This window comes from Chionomys nivalis, chromosome 23 (assembly GCF_950005125.1).
Source record: "Chionomys nivalis chromosome 23, mChiNiv1.1, whole genome shotgun sequence".
In the NCBI taxonomy this organism is placed as follows: domain Eukaryota; kingdom Metazoa; phylum Chordata; class Mammalia; order Rodentia; family Cricetidae; genus Chionomys; species Chionomys nivalis.
Window position 1 is genome coordinate 44,607,385 of NC_080108.1, and position 18,666 is coordinate 44,626,050.

Genomic DNA, 18,666 nt, shown 5'->3' on the forward strand with positions numbered 1-18,666 from the left:
TCTTGTGGCCACATCTGAATACGGCATCTTTCTCACACTAGAAGCCCGAGAGGAGGGCAAAGTCGCAGGGAGGCTCCTGCTTCAGAAATGAGGGGGTGCCCTGCTGTGCGTGCATCAGAAAGAAGGTCCTCTGGCTTCCAGTGTAAGCTCCCAGTACAGGGACCAAGAACACTTGCTCCTTCTCCGAGTCACTGCTATGTGACGCTGGGAAAGTTACTTGGCTGGGTTGCACATTCATTTACCATAAATGAGTATTAAACACATATTACTCTCATATTAATGGACTAACAAGGAGGAACGCCCTCTTGGCACGAGGCCAGCCCCACAAACGCACAAGCTGGGAACAGTACAATCTGCCTGGAGAATCTTCAGCTCCGCCTCTCCGTCCCTCAATACCCGCTTCCTATCCATAGTCGTTTCTTTTTACAGCAGCCAAGGAATTTTTAGAAAGTGGTCTTTGGATGGATTCCCAGAATAGAAGCCTCGAAAGATTGACCTTCACTTAGAATGAAACCCAAGTATTTGACTCTGCACACTCCTAGTTCAGCTCAGAGCTTGCTAATGTACCTCCTGCTGGTTCCTGGGAGGGATCAAGGTTATTCCCATTCCCTGGATGCTGAATTGACAGCTCCCTCCTCCAGAGGGAGCTCTTCCCCAAGAAACTTTTGAGAGTTTGTTTTATTTGGGTTCCCGCTCAAAGGACACCTCCCCAGAGGACGTTCCTTCATTGGCTTCTTCCTCCCTTCCTATGTTCTCTTGTGCTGGAGATGTGGCTCAGAGAGGCTGTCTAGAATCCCTAGGTGTGGTTCATGGTAGAGCCCCTGCCTAGCTTCCCCAGTGAGGGACTCGGGGTGTGGCTCAGCTTGTCAGACCCTTGATTCAATCTCCAGTATTGGAAAGGGAAAGAGTGAGGTTTATGGCCACCCGGTATTTACTTGCATGCTGTTCTTTTCTCACAGGCTGTAAATGCCTCTGCTCATTGCCGCTTCCTGGCACCTCGGGACCAAACAAAGGATGTCCAATGTTCGCTGAATGAATTGACTTGGTGCTTAATAACCTCAGGGAACTCGAAGGAGGCAGGGCATCCTCTCTGCCTTTCAGACCTAACCTAATTAGGAAAATGGATACCTACGGAGTTCAAGGAGTAAGCAGGTCACTTCCCTGAGGACAGGACCACAGAGGTTAAGGAGCGGAGCGCTCTCTGTCCAAGGTTTGGGGAAGATCAGGAAAAGCCTCTAGTACTCAGCCAGGCCACACCTGGAGATAGGACTCTCAGCACCAAGTCTCTCTTCTTGGGGAAGTTTCTTCAGCCTCTCTATTGCCTATAAGACAAGGTAGCGTACAGAACCCTGGAGCCCCCTGGTGGCCAATCCTTACTGTGCAGCGCCAAGCTGGACATAGTTGGCCAAGTACTTTAACCTCTGGACTCTCATCTCTGCAGAGATCTGAAGGGGTTCTATTTTCACAGGAGGAAATGGCAGTTAGAGAGGTTAAGGCACGGACCTAGCACAAGCTCTGTTCCCAGAATCCAAGCTTGGGGTGCCCCCTCACCCACAGCAGCTACCGGGAGTGGATGAGGCAGACACAGCCCCTGTGGCCTTCTGAGTGACCGATGGCCATGTAAGCCTTGAGGTTGCATAGGGAAGAATGAGAAGGTACCTGTAAGCAACATAAAGCAAAGCTTAAAACGAAGCTTCTGGAAAGCAACGTGTGCTGAAGACACGCACGCTGACTCCTTTAGGTCTCTGTTGCTGTGATGAAACACCACGGCCAAAAGCCTCTTAGGGAGGAAAGATTTTATTTCAATTCACATCTCTCAGGGTCCATTACTGAGGGAAGTCAGGGCAGAAACCGAGGCAGATGACATGGAGGAACACTGCTTACTGACTTTCTCAGTCCGTTTTCTTTCTTTTTGGTTTTTCAAGACAGGGTTTCTCAGTGTAGCCTTGGCTGTCCTGGAACTTGCTCTGTAGACCAGGCTGACTTTGCACAGCCTGTCTCTGCCTCCAGAGTGCTGGGATTAAAGGTATGCACCATCACCACCCAGCAGCCTACTTTCTTACAGTATACAGGACCACCAGCTGAGGTGAATGTACTGCTCACAGAGGGCTGAGCCCTTCCACATTAATCAACAATCAAGAAAATGCCCCAAAGGCTTGCATATAGGTCAACCTTATGGAGACATTTTCTCAGATGATCCCAGCCTGGGGCAAGTTAGCAAAACAAAACAAAAACAAACAAACAAACAAAAAATGACCAGCCAGGACACTGACCCAACAGTCACGTGAAAACCACACAAACTTGGTTTGGAATGTATCAACTCAGCAGACCATTGACTCCCAAAGACTCACAGGCAAAGAAAGTCATCAGATAGCAGCTGAGACCCGCAGCAGGGATTTCCCAAGCCTTGCTGGAACCTACGACACCAGTGCATCTGGCCAATGGCTGGATTAATGACTTTCTTTTGTTCTAGGGCTGTAAATGGTTGTGTAACTGCTTCCGCAGCAGTGTCCCTGGGGCAACTTGAACCCACATACCCTGCAACTGAAGCACTTTTCTGGTTCAGAATAAACTTTCTCTAACTCTCTCAGGAGCAAGTTTTCCCTTGATGAAAGGGCAAGGTGACGATTGTGGATATGTTCCTAATACTCGTTTGACTTTGTTTACCTGACTTGGGCAGACAAAGTGAGGCCAGGGCTATGTGTGCAGGAATGCACGGTTATTGGTCCCTTCTCCCTCAGGCCTGGTAGCCAAGCCCAGGGCTCCCTCACCGTCTCCAAGGTTCAGGTTTCTGTGCACCCCTCCATGGGACACAATCACTCCACAGGGCTCAGGTCCCATAGGACATAGGAAGCTCTGGAAGGGCTGGGCGGCCACTTCACAGGAACAGGGCACTACAGGGCACAGTCACTTTTCAGGGCACAAGACAATGTAGAGTTCAGGACTCAGGTCACTCCGAGGGGCTCACGTTACTCTGTAGGACACAGGTGGCTCCTGCCTGGTCTCCTCCTTCCCTGCACAGGGTGGCTCCATCTCTGGATTGCTCACAGCTGCAGGATCCCTGTGGGGCCGCAGGGTCACTGGTGGCCTGGCTTGGGTTCCCAGGCAATGGCGGCTCGGCTTGCAACATGCGGCGGCCCTTGCCGATAGCCAGGCGTGGCAGGCCTCGGTTGAGGCCATCCAGGAGAGCACAGGCCTGGCAGAGCTTATGGCTGGCCAGTGCCCCGCAGCGGGTGCAGGTACCTGGAGGAGGGGGCCGAGCTGCTGGGGCAAGAGCAAGGCGCTCTGCTGAGTGCACAAGGTCTAGCACTGCCGATGGCCGCGCTGCCTCCAGGCGCTTGAGCAGGTCGCGAGCGTGGCCGCGGAAAGCCTCGGGTGCATATACGCACTCTTCGGAGAAGTAGCACAGGCGGCGGAAGTGCGCGTACAGCACCACCTCCTTCTGCGAAGCAAACTGCAGAGGCCGGCACCGCGGGAGTGCGCACCCCTCGCCCGCAGAGCCCAGCACTCCACCCCGCGCCAGCCGCCCAGCATCACCGCGCAGGAAGTTCATGAGCACTGTCTCCGCCATATCGTCGGCATTGTGGCCTGTGGGAGAGAGCTCGGGTGAAGATGGGGACAGAGAGGAAAGGGGCGGGGAGGTGGTGCCGAGAACCGCTGGATAGGAAACAGAGAGGTCAAAGGGATTCATTCCCTGGACCTGGAGACTGAGGAGAGGACCCTGTACATCCTCAGTAATGAGACTATGGAGAAGGGACCATAAATTGGGGGACAAGGAGAGTGGAGGCGTGGGGACACCCAGAACCCAGAGAGAACAGGCGGTGGAGACACCACGCCACCCCACTTCCTGACACGATATACTTCCCCTCCACACCCTTCTTGCGCTCACCAGTCACGATGTGTGTAGCTCCCACGAGGCGTGCACCCTCCTCCAGCGCGCGCCGCCGCAGCACCCCACAGAAGGTGCAGCAGGAGCGACTGCGGCCAGAGCCGGCAGTGCTGCGGGCCACGGCATCCATCGTCCAGCCCCCGAACAGGTCTGCGTAGGCCACAATGGTGAGTGGCAGCTCCCAGCGCGCTGCCTGACTGCTCACGGCCTCCAGGGCTGCATCACGGTAGCCGCCAATGCCCTCGTCCACCGCCACCAGGTGCAGCGTGATGCCCAGGCGTGGCGCGAGCTCGCGCAGCACGTGTGCCAGTACCGTGGAATCCTTGCCACCCGAGGCACCCACAGCCACCACGGCACCCGGGGGCAGCAGGCGCCCGGCGATCACGGTGTGCAGCACCTCGGCCTCAAAGGCTGCACAGAAGCAGGAGCCGCATAGAGCCTGCCCGGAGCGCGGGCGGCGGAGGGCAGCGCGGGCTGCATGGCAGGAGGAGCACGTTGGAGCTGGCATGGGGGAAGAGAAGTGGGTTGCTTGGGGTATTCACACTGTGGAGGAAAGAATAGGGTATTATTTAGTGCGTCTACATTGCAGGGCTGATGGGAGAGAAGAGGAGTCACAAGAGATATCCACACTGCTGGGTTAATGGAGAGAGAAGGGAAGCTGGTCGTCCAGGATGTCTGCACTTTGGAGCTGAGACGAGAGAGAAATGGGTCACATGAATAGTCTCTGTTGTGGGAATGCTGCAGAAATGGTGTCCTACCCAGAGTGACCCTTGCACAGGGGAGCCCAAGGGAAGGGCAGTTTCTTTCTGCACCAAGAAAATAAGGACCTTATAACGTGGTTTCAGGCAGAGAGGAAGACATGTAAGAAGGGGGTGCCTTTAAGAACCTTTTGAACAGTTTTGAGGTCACTATCTTGATCGAGGAGTCAAGGTAGGTGTCACTGACCTTGACTTCCAGGGTTGACAAGAACCCGGAAGAGCCTGCTATTTGGAAAGAGGGCTAGAGATGTTTGGATTTTAGTCGGAGAGGTAGGATACGGACACGCCCCAATCTTGACTACCACCCCTAAAAGGCATGGTGCCCTCTTCCGCTAGGCACACAGACGCTGCCTGCACCACGTCTAGGTTACCAGTAAAAACTCTCCAAGCTCAGCCCTGTCCGCCAGACCACCGCATCTCCAGCTTGGACTAGCCAGTGGCCTCTTGTCATTCCCCGCAGGTACGGCTGCTCTGGGATTTACCACAATGGTTAGAATGATTCCGCAACGGCCGGTTTACTAACTTCCACTCAGCCCTCAAGCCCCACAGCCCCTATTCCTTTCACCATATAGTGTTGTGCAGCGAGGCAAAGCGCCACCCTTCCAGGTGCTCAGACCGGTCGCTCTGGGGTCTAGAACCCCCCTATCACTCACCCTGATGGGGGGGCTCAAAATGCAAAGTCCAGTCTTGACTTGCTTTCCAAACGTGCCTAATCCATCCTCAGAACTCATGCTCAGAAGCCTGAGTGCAGCCAGTCCCTATTTGTGGCTTCAAAACCAGACAGAGACGCCAGATACTCCCCACCTATTCCATGGCCAGCATGCTTGTTTGGGTCACTGGTCTCTCTGCCTTGACCTCCCCACCTTTACACTTGCTGTTTTGCAGATCCAGCCCAGTTATCTTTTCCACATTGTTCTGTGACTGATGCTGCCCTGTGGTTCCTCCCCCTTACTCTCAACTCTCTTAGGACCCCCCCCCCCCAACAGTTCTCCCTGACTGCAGAGCCCCGCAAGCCCCTCTCTGGACGCACTCATCCCTCAGGCTGAGCATTGCTCCGCGCAATATTTCCTTTACAGCTTTTGATTCTCCCTTCCTCTTGCCTGGATCATGTCCCCATCAGTGTCTCACCATTTCATTTCTTCAAGCCCTGCCCAGCAAGCCTGAGAACCGTCAGGTGCCTCCGGGATGGACCTCCAAATGGCCCACTGAAGATTGTAGCAGGGCACCTTTCAGACCTCAAGTGCCCCTGAAATCGGTCCCATCTGCCTGGCATCACTATCTCCTGGGAGTGCCCACCACCTTCTGCCCAGTATTTATTCAGAATAGGGTGCAAAGTCAGTCTGTCCTCAGTCATCTAGAAGAGCTTGCTGTTGTGAGGAGTCGCGTGTGGGCACAAGCAAACAGGGAGCCAGCTGAGCTGATGGAGTGAACCCGGCTGATGTTAATACACGGAAGGAGGAGGAAAACTGTGTACAGACAGGCATGGTGGTGCACGCCTTTAATCCCAGCACTCAGGAGGAAGAGACGTTTGAATTTCTGCAAATTCCAAACTAGCCTCGTCTACATAGTGAGTTCCAGGCCACCCAGGGCAACGTGGTGAAATCTCGTCCAAAAACAAAAGCAAAAAAACAAACAAACAAACAACAACAACAAAAAAAAAAAAACCCAAGGGGTACTTCCGGTTGGCCGGGTTTCGTAAAGGGCAGAGAACTATTTAACTATGAGCAAGGGAAGACAGGTGGTCTGTCACCACTAGGTGAACAGGGAGGCCTGGCAAGAGACCAGATTAGAGCGGGATCCTCGCCAGAACATGAACTGGCAATCTTAAAAGCGAGTGCTAAATCCCTAGAGAGACCTTCAACTCTCCGGTGGCACTACAACCCCGAGCCCGCTCGATCGGGAGCAGGAGGAACACTAACCTGGGTGGAATGGGCTCTGCACTCTGTCTGCCACGCGGAAGCCTGGAGCGGAAGCTGCCCTGAAACTACAGCTCCCAGAAGGCCTTGAACTGCCTTGCCTACGACTACCAGAAAGCAACAGCTACAGACGAGCGCCTGTAATTCTACGGCAACTCGGACTACAATTCCCAGCAACACTAGAGAACACGGCTTTCCTGCAGTTTACGGCTCCCAAAACGCTGGGCTCCAGAAGGTGCACAGACAAGCGTGGGGACTGAGCTGCAGCTACTGCTGTTGCCCTGGCAACGCGAGGTCACCAGGCGCAATGCTTGAAATCACAAGTGACTGCGGTCTAATTTCCTAGTTTTGCGATTTATTATCCGCTGCTGCTGCTTCCTTTTTTAAAGGAATGTAGACCTCGTCAGACCAGGCAGACCTTGAACTCAGAACCCCACCTACTATTGCCTACAGAACGCTAAGATTAAAGGCGTACGCCATCTTGCTCTTTTCTATCTCCTATTTTCTTTTCTTTTTTCTTCAGAAAGGTGGACGAAATCTAGACGACACCCAAGCTATTGTAATAGACCCCAGTAAATTGTCGTCTGTGCTTTTTACTCTCTCTCTCGTTTTGTTTTTCGAGACAGGGTATCACTGTGTGTAATAGCCCTCGGTATCCAGGAACTACCTCTTGTAGACCAGGCTGGCCTTGAACTCAGAATTCTGCCTGCCTCTGCCTCCCGAGTGCTAGGATTAAAGGCGTGGACCACCACCACCCAGCTCATCACGTGCTCTTTAAGGTGGCCGGAACCTGCAGTCCCGACTTTAGACTCAAGCATTTTGCCATAAAGGGTCTTCGAAGGCCGCTTATTCAGCTGCCTCCTGGCCCTGTGGGAAAGCGTGGGAGAACAGCCAAATGCCTGAGAGTTAGAAAGGCCGCATCCCTGAGAACAGGAGAGTAAATTCTCAAAGAAGGATAGAGAATCCTTGAACCCAGTGGGATGTGAACCATTCTCTGATACTTCCGCTACTGCTCATCTCTTGTGATATAAAACTAAAAATATCTGTTGTGGGAATAGGTGGTTGGAGACAGTCTGCCGGGGACCCTTCAGTCATATGCTCCTGCTGACCGTTGTGGTTGCCTGACTTCCCCAGCCTGTTTCCCCGGGATGTTTATTACATGTCTGATCTGGTGTCCCATCATCTCTGCAGCCTGCTGTCCATGCCCTTGAAATGCTGACACTGCGGTCACAAATCATTCTCCAGCCTGAGACAGCTCTCTTTACACCACGGAACCACATTCCAGCTCCTCACCAGAGGATTCTAGGCACAGACTCTATCATTGAGCCCACATCCCAGCCTCTCGCGGGGAAATTCTAAATGGGTGCTCTACCACGGAGCACCTCACTGGGAAGACTCTAGGCAGATGTTTTTTTTTTTAATTGAGGAAAACTTAATATATATAGTGATGAAGATGAGACATGCCTACAATGCAACAAGACTTCTTTGCACAGAAGTTTTTCCTTGGTGACCCAGACACAAAAAGTACAAACAAGAGAATCAATACAGTCGGCCCCAGCCTTCTCCATAGGAATCTTTTTTTTTATTGAAAAAAAAAATTTTCCACCTCCTCCCCGCCTCCCATTTCCCTCCCCCTCCTCCCGCCCCTCTCCCCCTCCCCCCACTCCTCTTCTCCTCCCTCTCCAGACCCAGGAGCAGTCAGGGTTCCCTGCCCTGTGGAAAGTCCAAGGTCCTCCCCCCTCCATCCAGGTCTAGGAAGGTGAACATCCAAACTGTCTAGGCTCCCACAAAGCCAGAACATGAAGTAGGATCAAAACCCCGTGCCATTGTCCTTGGCCTCTCGTCAACTCTCATTGTCCACCATGTTCAGAGAGTCCGGTTTTATCCCATGCTTTTTCAGTCACAGTCCAGCTGGCCTTGGTGAGCTCCCAATAGATCGGCCCCACTGTCTCAGTGGGTGGGTGCACCCCTCGTGGTCCTGACTTCGTTGTACATGTTCTCCCTCCTTCTGCTCCTCATTAGGACCTTGGGAGCTCAGTCTGGTGCTCCAGTGTGGGTCTCTGTCTCTATCTCCATCCATCGCTAGATGAAGGTTCTATGGTGATATGCAAGATATTCATCAGTATGGCTATAGGATAGGTTCATTTCAGGTTCCCTATCCTCAGGTGCCCAAGGAACTAACTGGGGACATTGCCCTGGGCATCTGGTAGCCACTCCAAGTTCAAGTCTCTTGCCAACCCTTAGGTGGCTCCCTTAACTAAGATATGAGTTTCCCTGCTCCCCTATCCAAACTTCCTATATCCCCAATCATCCCGTTTCCCCCCAAGTTCCCCTCATCCTCTCCTTCACACTTTTCTATCTCCATCTCCCCTTACCCCCATCCCACCCCACCCCCAAGATTCCAATTTTTTGCACGGCAATCTTGTCTATTTCCCATAGCCAGGAGGATAACTATATGTTTTTCCTTGGGTTTGCCCTCTTGTTTAGCTTCTTTAGGACCACAAATTATAGACTCAGTGGCCCCCTATCCATGGCTAGAAACCAATTATGAGTGAGTACATCCCATGATCTTCTTTTGGGTCTGGGTTACCTCACTCAGGATAGTATTTTCTATTTCCATCCATTTGCATGCAAAATTCAAGAAGTCATTGTTTTTTACCGCAGAGTAGTACTCTAATGTGTATATATTCCACACTTTCTTCATCCATTCTTCCACTGAAGGACATCTAGGTTGCTTCCAGGTTCTGCCTATTACAAATAATGCTGCTATGAACATAGTTGAACAAATGCTTTTGCTGCTGTCACGAATCGTATCTCTGTTTTCTGATGGTCTTAGGTGATCCCTGTGAAAGGGCCCTTTGAATCAAAGCAGTCACAGCCTACACGTTGAGAAATGCTCACCTAGACCATGGGGGTGATGTTTCAGTACCATATTCAGAGCCAGGCCAGTTGTTGGGCCAGTCCACTATGTCCTGTGGTCCTTGTGTGCCAATTCCTCTTTATCAGCATCCCAGACAAATTGGTCAGATAAGTAAGGGAAGAAGGAGAGCCCTTGCCACACTACAGAAAACCAAGTATCAATACAGACATCTGATTGGTTCCTTCCACAGTCTTAGGAGAACGTGCAACCAAGTACTTGGCGGGCTGTTTTCTGGAATGGGTATAGTTCTATACAATGAAAAGCTTCTGCATCTGAGGCTCAAGGACACCAAGAACTCTGGACCAGGGATTCAAAGCAGAGTTCATGAGTTGGCATACCTAATGCTTAGTTGTTCTGGGTACCTGAGCAAGGAAAGAAAGGAGTCCAGGTTCCACTTTCCTTGGTGTGTTTATGACCCCATGCCCTAATTTGCTTCCCAGTTGATATGATAAAATACTCACCAAAATTAACTTGCATTTATTTTAGCCTATAGCTCACAGTCCATCACCAAGGGAAGCCATGGCAGGAACTCAAATCAGGAGCTGGAAACTGAAACCAGGGAGAAACTCTACTTATGGACTTACTTTCGTGCTCACATTTAACTACCTTTCTTATAATGGGAGGGGTACCATTATAAGAGCTGAGTCCTCTCACATCGGTCAACAGTCAGTAAGATAAGTCATAGGCTAATCTGATGAAGGCAATTTCTCAACTGAGGTTCCTTTTTCCATGTGTTACAAGTTGATAACCCAGCTTAGCAGTCACATGGAAGGAGGGACAGCTGACATTCATTTACCGCTGTCGCTTAAGTAGAAACTATCACATTTCTGTCCCAGATACTGCATTTCCTGTGGCACCATTACCTTTCATGAAAATGGCACCCATGGGAGCTGGGGATAGACCTCAGTTGACAGAGTGCATGACCGTGGTTCAATTCCCAGCACTGGATACATCACGTGTGTTAGTACATAGCTGTAATCCTAGCATTTGGGATGTGGAAGAAACAGGATGTGGAGTTCACGGTCATCTGTGACCACACAGTGAATTGGAGTCTGCCTTAGTTATGTGGGTTGTCTTTTTTTTTTATTGAAAAAAGAAATTTACCGCCTCCTCCCCGCCTCCCATTTCCCTCCCCCTCCTCCCGCCCCTCTCCCCCTCCCCCCACTTCTCTTCTCCTCCCTCTCCAGCCGCAAGAGCAGTCAGGGTTCCCTGCCCTGTGGAAAGACCAAGGTCCTCCCCACTCCATCCAGGTCTAGGAAGGTGAACATCCAAACTGTCTAGGCTCCCACAAAGCCAGGACATGAAGTAGGATCAAAACCCCATGCCGTGTCCTTGGCCTCTCATCAGCTCTCATTGTCCACCATGTTCAGAGAGTCCGGTTTTATCCCATGCTTTTTCAGTCACAGTCCAGCTGGCCTTGGTGAGCTCCCAATAGATCAGACCCACTGTCTCAGTGGGTGGGTGCACCCCTCGTGGTCCTGCCTTACTTGCTCATGTTCTCCCTCCTTCTGCTCCTCATTAGGACCTTGGGAGCTCAGTCCGGTGCTCCAGTGTGGGCCTCTGTCTCTATCTCCATCCATTGCTAGATGAAGGTTCTATGGTGATATGCAAGATATTCATCAGTATGGCTATAGGATAGGTTCATTTCAGGTTCCCTATCCTCAGCTGCCCAAGGAAATAACTGGGGACATTGCCCTGGCACCACGTAGCCAGGTTCAAGTCTCTTGCCAACCCATAGATGGCTCCCTTAACTAAGATATGTGCTTCCCTGCTCCCCTATCCAACCTTCCTTTATCTCCAATCATCCCGTTTCCCCAAGTTCCCCCATCCTCTCCTTCATACTTTTCTCTCCCCATCTCCCCTTACCCCCATCCCACCCCACCCCCAAGATTCCAATTTTTTGCCCGACAATCTTGTCTACTTCCCGTAGCCAGGAGGAGAACTATATGTTTTTCCTTGGGCTCACCCTCTTATTTAGCTTCTTTAGGATCACAAATTATAGACTCAGTGGCCCCTATCCATGGCTAGTAACCAATTACGAGTGAGTACATCCCATGATCTTCTTTTTGGGTCTGGGTTACCTCACTCAGGATAGTATTTTCTATTTCCATCCATTTGCATGCAAAATTCGAGAAGTCGTTGTTTTTTTACCGCAGAATAGTACTCTAATGTATATATATATTCCATACTTTCTTCAACCATTCTTCCATTGAAGGACATCTAGGTTGCTTCCAGGTTCTGCCTATTACAAATAATGCTGCTATGAACATAGTTGAACAAATGCTTTTGTCATATGATAGGGCATCTCTTGGGTATATTCCCAAGAGTGGTATTGCTGGGTCCAGGGGTAGGTTGATCCCAAATTTCCTGAGAAACCGCCACACTGATTTCCAAAGTGGTTGCACAAGTTTGCATTCCCACCAGCAATGGATGAGAGTACTCCTTTCTCCACAATCTCTCCAGCAAAGGCTATCCTTGGTGTTTTTGATTTTAGCCATTCTGACAGGTGTAAGATGATATCTCAAAGTTGTTTAGATTTTCTTTTCTCTGATCGCTAAGGAGGTTGAGCAAGACCTTAAGTGTCTATTGGCCATTTGAACTTCTTCTGTTGAGAATTCTCTGTTCAAATCAGTGCCCCATTTTTTTAATAGGGTTATTTAGCATTTTAACGTCTAGTTTCTTGAGTTCTTTATATATTTTGGAGATCAGACCTTTGTCTGTTGTGGGGTTGGTGAAGATCTTCTCCCAGTCAGTAGGCTGCCTTTTTGTCTTAGTGACAGTGTCCTTTGCTTTACAGAAGCTTCTCAGTTTCAGGAGGTCCCATTTATTCAATGTTGCCCTTAATGTCTGTGCTGCTGGGGTTATACATAGGAAGCAATCTCCTGTGCCCATGTGTTGTAGGGTACTTCCCAATTTCTCTTCTATCAGGTTGAGTGTGTTCAGATTGATATCGAGGTCTTTGATCCATTTGGACTTGAGTTTTGTGCATGGTGATAGATATGGGTCTATTTTCATTCTTCTACAGGTTGACATCCAGTTGTGCCAGCACCATTTGTTGAAGATGCTTTCTTTCTTCCATTGTATACTTTTAGCTCCTTTATCGAAAATGAGGTGTTCATAGGTTTGTGGGTTAAAATCCGGGTCTTCTATACGATTCCATTGGTCGACTTCTCTGTTTTTATGCCAGTACCACGCTGTTTTCATTACTGTAGCTCTGTAATAGAGTTTGAAGTCAGGGATGGTAATGCCTCCAGAGGTTCCTTTATTGTATAAGATTGTTTTGGCTATCCTGGGTTTTTTGTTTTTCCATATAAAGTTGATTGTTGTCCTCTCAAGATCTGTGAAGAATTTTGATGGGAGCTTGATGGGGATTGCATTGAATCTATAGATTGCCTTTGGTAGAATTGCCATTTTTACTATGTTGATCCTCCCAATCCAAGAGCAGGGGAGATTCCTCCATTTTCTGGTATCCTCTTCAATTTCTTTCTTCAATGCCTTAAAGTTCTTGTCAAATAGATCTTTCACTTCCTTGGTTAGAGTTATCCCAAGATATTTTATGCTGTTTGAGGCTATTGTGAAAGGTGATGATTCTCTTATTTCCCTCTCTGCTTCCATATCCTTTGTGTATAAGAGGGCGACTGATTTTTTGGAGTTGATCTTGTATCCTGCCACATTGCTAAAGGTGTTTATCAGCTGTAGGAGTTCTTTGGTGGAGTTTTTGGGGTCATTTATGTACACTTTCATATCATCTGCAAATAATGCAAGTTTAACTTCTTCCTTTCCAATTTGAATCCCCTTGATCCCCTTATGTTGTCTTATTGCTATTGCTAAGACTTCAAGAACTATATTGAAGAGGTATGGAGAGAGTGGACACCCTTGGCATGTACCTGATTTTAGTGGGATGGCTTTAAGTTTGTCTCCGTTTAATTTGATGTTAGCTGTCGGCTTGATGTAAATAACTTTAATTATATTTAGGTATGACCCTTGTATCCCTAATCTCTCCAAGACTTTTAGCATAAAGGGATGTTGAATTTTGTCAAATGCTTTTTCAGCGTCTAAAGAAACGATCATATGGTTTTTTTCTTTCAGTTTATTTATATGATGGATTACATTGATAGATTTGTGTATGTTAAACCAGCCCTGCATCTCTGGGATGAAGCCTACTTGATCATAATGGATAATTTTTCTAATGTGTTCTTGGATTCGGTTTGCCAGTATTCTGTTGAGGATTTTTGCGTCGATGTTCATGAGTGAGATTGGCCTGTAATTCTCTTTCTTGGTTGAGTCTTTGTGTGGTTTTGGTATCAGAGTTACTGTAGCTTCATAAAAGGAATTTGGCAATGACTCCTCTATTCCTATATTGTGAAATACATTTAGGAGTTTAGGTATTAGGTCTTCTTGGAAGATCTGGTAGAATTCCACATTGAAACCATCTGGTCCGGGACTTTTTTTGGAAGGGAGGTTTTTGATAACAGCTTCTAATTCTTCGCGACTCACAGGTCTATTTAGGTTGTTCACCTGGTCCTGGTTTAACTTTGGTATATGGTATTTATCTAAAAAAGTGTCCATTTCTTTTACATTTTCCAGTTTTGTGGCATACAGGCTTTTGTAGTAAGATCTAATGATTCTCTGAATTTCCTCTGTGTCTGTGGTTATGTCCCCCTTTTCATTTCTGATTTTATTAATTTGCAAATTCTCTCTCTGCCGTTTGATTAGTTTGGATAGGGGTTTATCAATCTTGTTGATTTTCTCCAGGAACCAGCTTTTTGTTTCATTGATTCTTTCAATTGTTTTCTGTGTTTCTATTTTGTTGATTTCAGCCCTTAATTTGATTATTTCCAGTCTTCTACTCCTCCTATGTGAGTCTGCTTCTTTTGTTTCTAGAGCTTTCAGGTGGGCTGTTAAGTCTCCAATGTGTGCTTTCTCTGTTTTCTTTAAGTGGGCACTTAGTGCTATGAACTTTCCTCTTAGGACTGCTTTCATAGTGTCCCATAAGTTTGAGTATGTTGTTTCTTTATTTTCATTGAATTCAAGGAAGACTTTAATTTCTTTCTTTATTTCTTCCTTAATCCAGGTATGGTTCAGTAGTTGAGTGTTCAGTTTCCATGAGTTTGTAGGCTTTCTGGGGGTAGCATTGTTGTTGACTTCCAACTGTAATCCATGGTGATCTGATAAGATACAGGTGGTTATTAATATTTTTTTGTAACTCTGGATGTTTGCTTTGTTACCGAGTATGCGGTCAATTTTCGAGAAGGTTCCATGAGCTGCAGAGAAGAAGGTATAATCTCTCCTATTTGGGTGGAATATTCTATAGATGTCTGTTAAGTCCATTTGATTCATTACCTCCATTAATTCTCTTATTTCTCTGTTAGGTTTCTGTTTAATTGACCTGTCCATTGGTGAGAGAGGAGTGTTGAAGTCTCCTACTATTAGTGTGTGCGGTTTGATGGCTGCCTTGAGTTTTAGCAATGTTTCTTTTACATAAGTGGGTGCTTTTATATTAGGGGCATAGATATTCAGGATTGAGACTTCATCCTGATGAGCTGTTCCTGTTATGAGTAGAAAATGTCCCTCTCCATCTCTTCTGATTGATTTAAGTTTGAAGTCAACTTTGTTAGAAATTAGTATGGCCACACCTGCTTGTTTCTTAGGTCCATTTACTTGATAAGCCTTATCCCAGCCCTTTACTCTGAGTAGGTGCCTGTCTTTGTGGTTGAGGTGTGTTTCTTGTAAACAGCAGAATGTTGGATCCTGTTTTCGTATCTAATCTCTTAGCCTGTGCCTTTTTATAGGTGAGTTGAGTCCTTTGACATTAAGTGATGTTAATGACCAGTGGTTGTTAACTCCGGTCACTTTTTTATTTTTTTATTATTATTTTTATTCTTTTTTACTTAAAATTTCCACCTGCTCCCCGTTTCCCATTTTCCTCCCCACCTCCCAAATATTGCCCCCTCCCCCCACTCCCCTCCCTCTATCACCACTCCTCTTCTCCTCCCCCCACACCATTCCCCCTCCCTCTTCATACTGAAGAGCAGTCCAAATTCTCTGCCCTGCGGGAAGACGAAGGTCTTCTATCTATGTCCAGGAAGGTGAGCGTCTAAACAGGCTAAGCACCCACAAAGCCAGTTCATGTATTAGGATCGAAACCTAGTGCCATTGTCCTTGGCTTCTCATCAGCCTTCGTTGTCTGCCATGCTCAGAGAGTCCAGTTTCAACCCATGCTTATTCAGTCCCAGACCAGCTGGCCTTGGTGGGCTCACAATAAATCAGTTCCACTGTCACAGTGGGTGGGTGCATCCCTCGTGGTCCTGGTTTCCTTGCTCATGTTCTCCCTCCTTCTGCTCCTCATTTGGACCTTAAGAGCTCAGTCCAGTCACTTTTTTAGTAGTAGAGCTAGTGTGTTTCCCTCTTTGACTTGCACTGGTGAAGGGTCTCTAGATGTCTGAATTATTGTGGTCATTGTTGGATTCCTTGGCTAGTGATTTTCCTTCTATTACTTTCTGTAAGGCTGGATTTGTGGCTACATATTGTTGAAATTTGTTTTTATCCTGGAAAATTTTGTTTTCTCCATTTATAGTGAACAAAAGCTTGGCTGGGTATAATAGTCTGGGTTTGCATCCACGGTCTCTTCGTTTCTGCAATACATCTATCCAGGACCTTCTGGCTTTCATGGTTTCCATAGAGAAGTCAGGTGTAAGTCTGATAGGTTTACCTTTATAAGTAACTTGGCCTTTTTCCTTTGCAGCTCTTAATATTCTTTCTTTATTCTGTATGCTTTGTGTTTTGATTATTATATGGCGAGGGGATTTTTTTTTTTTGATCCAGCCTATTTGGTGTTCTGTATGCTTCTTGATCCTTCATAGATATATCTTTCTTTAGGTTGGGAAAGTTTTCTTCTATAATTTTATTAAATATATTTTCTGGACTGTTGAGCTGCGCTTCTTCCCCTTCTTCTACTCCTATTATTCTTAGGTTTGGTCTTTTTTATTTTGTCCCATATTTCCTGAATGTTTTGTGATGAGAGTTTGTTGGCCTTGCTGTTTTCTTTGATAAGCATGTTTATTTTCTCTATGGTATCTTCAGAATCTGAGATTCTTTCTTCTATCTCTTGTATTCTGTTGGTTATGCTTGTTTCTGTAGTCTCTATTCGTTTACCTAGATTTTCCATGTCCAGCCGGCTCTCTGTTTGTGTTTTCTTCTTTGTCTCCATTTCATTTTTCAAGTCTTGAACTGTTTCCATTATCTGTTTGATTGTTTTTCCTTGGTTTCCTAGGGTATCATTCACTGATTTACTCAATTCCTCAAACTTTCTGTTATACTTCTCATCCATTTCTATAAGGGCATTTTTTACATGCTGTTTAAGGGCGTCAATCACTTTCATAAAGTCAATTTTTTCTACTTCTTCATGATTAAGGTGTTCATGACTTCCTGTTGTGAGGTCACTGGGTTCTGGTGGTTTCATATTGTTTTTCAGATTGTTGGGTGAATTCTTGCATTGTCGCCTGCCCATCTCTTCCTCTGAGTGCTCCCCTATGGATCTTCTTTAACAGGATCAGGTCTCCTTGCCTACTGATGTACCTTCCCAGTGATGGTACTCCCCAGTGATGGCTCTCCTGGTGCTCCAGTGATGGCTCTCCTGGTGCCGAGATCAGATCTCCGTGCCCAAAGATGGTTCTCCTGGCTCCGAGAACAGATCTCCGTGCTGGTTGGGTAGTTCGTAAACAAAGTGCCTACCTTGTTTGGTGCAGGCAGGTTATTGACACACAGGAACTCCTGCCCTCCTGCTTGCCCTGAGGGTTCGACCCCAGCGCCTAGACAGGCTGAGCTGGGTGGCTTTATGAGCCCAAAGAGGGAAGGCGGGCAGAGGGGAGGAGGGTTCTGGATGCAAGCTGGGTGGGATAGGAAGAGAGAGGCAGTATGGGGGAGTAGAGCCCCTGCAGGGAGCCCTGGAAGTATTGGGGGGGATGAGGAACTTCTGAGTTCCCTGTCAGGGGCTGCTGCCACGGGTCAGAAACTCACCCCAAAGATGGCTCTCCTGGCGCCGAGAACAGATCTCCGTGCTGGTTGGGTAGTTCGTAAACAAAGCGCCTACCTTGCTTGGTGCAGGCAGGTTATTGACACACACGAACTCCCGCCCGGCCCACTTGCCCTGAGGATTCGACCCCAGCGCCCAGGCAGGCTGAGCTGGGTGGCATTATGTGCCCAAAGAGGGAAGGCGGGCAGATGGGGGGAGGGTTCTGGATGCAAGCTGGGTGGGATAGGAAGAGAGAGGCAGTATATTATAGGGTTGTCTTAATCAACCAGGAACTAGAATGTAAATGTAACCTTCAGTACGGTATGTAGAAACATCACTTAGAAAAGTAAATTCTCATCTAGTTTTTTTTTCTGTTAGTCATGGTTCCTGTGGGCTACATCAGAACTTATTTGTCTCTTAACTGGTTAAAACCGGCAAGGCTGCATATGGATCACTCCACTTCTGGTTCTTCTCTGGGCTCTTTCAAGAGGTTACACTTGAGACGGGGACTTTGCTGGATTTGGATGTATTACCTCAAAGACTCACTTCTGTCCTAGTTAGGGTTTCTACTGCTGTGAAGAGACACCGTGGCCATAGCTGTTGCAGGATATTCGATCACACCGTGAACCCTGAGATTGCATTATTTACTGGAAAAATCTGTTCCTAGTTGTGATGTGGCTCAGCCATAACACACACCTTATTCCAAGAGTCTTCTGTTTGAGTAGTGTCAAGTGGAATAAAATAAAATCAACCATAGGTCAAGAGGAAGGGTAAGCAGCCAGGTGACAGGGAGTGAACATAGAGAAAAAAAACTCAGAGTAAGAGGGAGGCAGGAGGATGGATAGAGAGGTGCTCAGGAGTAGAAGGGAGGGACATTCAGTTTAAGGAGGTTGTTTGGAGATGGTGTAAGAGAACAAAGGCCTCTGGGATGCCAGGCGAGGAGGAAGTCAGCAGCTTTCACCCCAGCATCACCTCACAACTCTTTATTGGTAAAATCAAATGATCGATATTTTGTTAAAAACACCTCTTATAAAGGAAACATTTGATGGGGTTAGCTTACAGTTTTCGAGGTTTAGTCCATCATCATCAAGGTGTGACATGGTGGCACACAGGCAGACATGATACTGGAGCTGAGAGTTAATAAATATTGATTGGTAGGCAACAGGAAG

The 18,666-nt window shown here is 47.7% G+C and overlaps 1 protein-coding gene across 1 annotated transcript; it reads right to left on the reverse strand.

The window, feature by feature from the left end:
• Positions 1–1,790: 1,790 nt before the first annotated feature.
• On the reverse strand, positions 1,791–6,621 carry LOC130865054 (cytoplasmic tRNA 2-thiolation protein 1-like). Its single transcript, XM_057755914.1, has 3 exons — positions 6,567–6,621; positions 3,890–4,432; positions 1,791–3,588 (listed from the first exon to the last, which is right to left on the reverse strand). The coding sequence occupies exons 2-3, from the start codon at positions 4,395–4,397 to the stop codon at positions 2,951–2,953; spliced, it is 1,146 nt and encodes a 381-aa protein (XP_057611897.1). The 5' UTR covers positions 4,398–4,432; positions 6,567–6,621; the 3' UTR covers positions 1,791–2,950.
• Positions 6,622–18,666: the final 12,045 nt, after the last annotated feature.

What these genes read in the sequence shown, in the direction of transcription:
- LOC130865054 (XM_057755914.1), bottom strand. Translation starts at nt 4,397, where the DNA reads ATGCCAGCTCCAACGTGCTCCTCCTGCCATGCAGCCCGCGCTGCCCTC. An exon ending in AGCTACACACATCGTGACTG is followed by an intron (nt 3,589 to 3,889) that starts GTGAGCGCAAGA and finishes TCTCTCCCACAG; the next exon opens with GCCACAATGCCGACGATATG.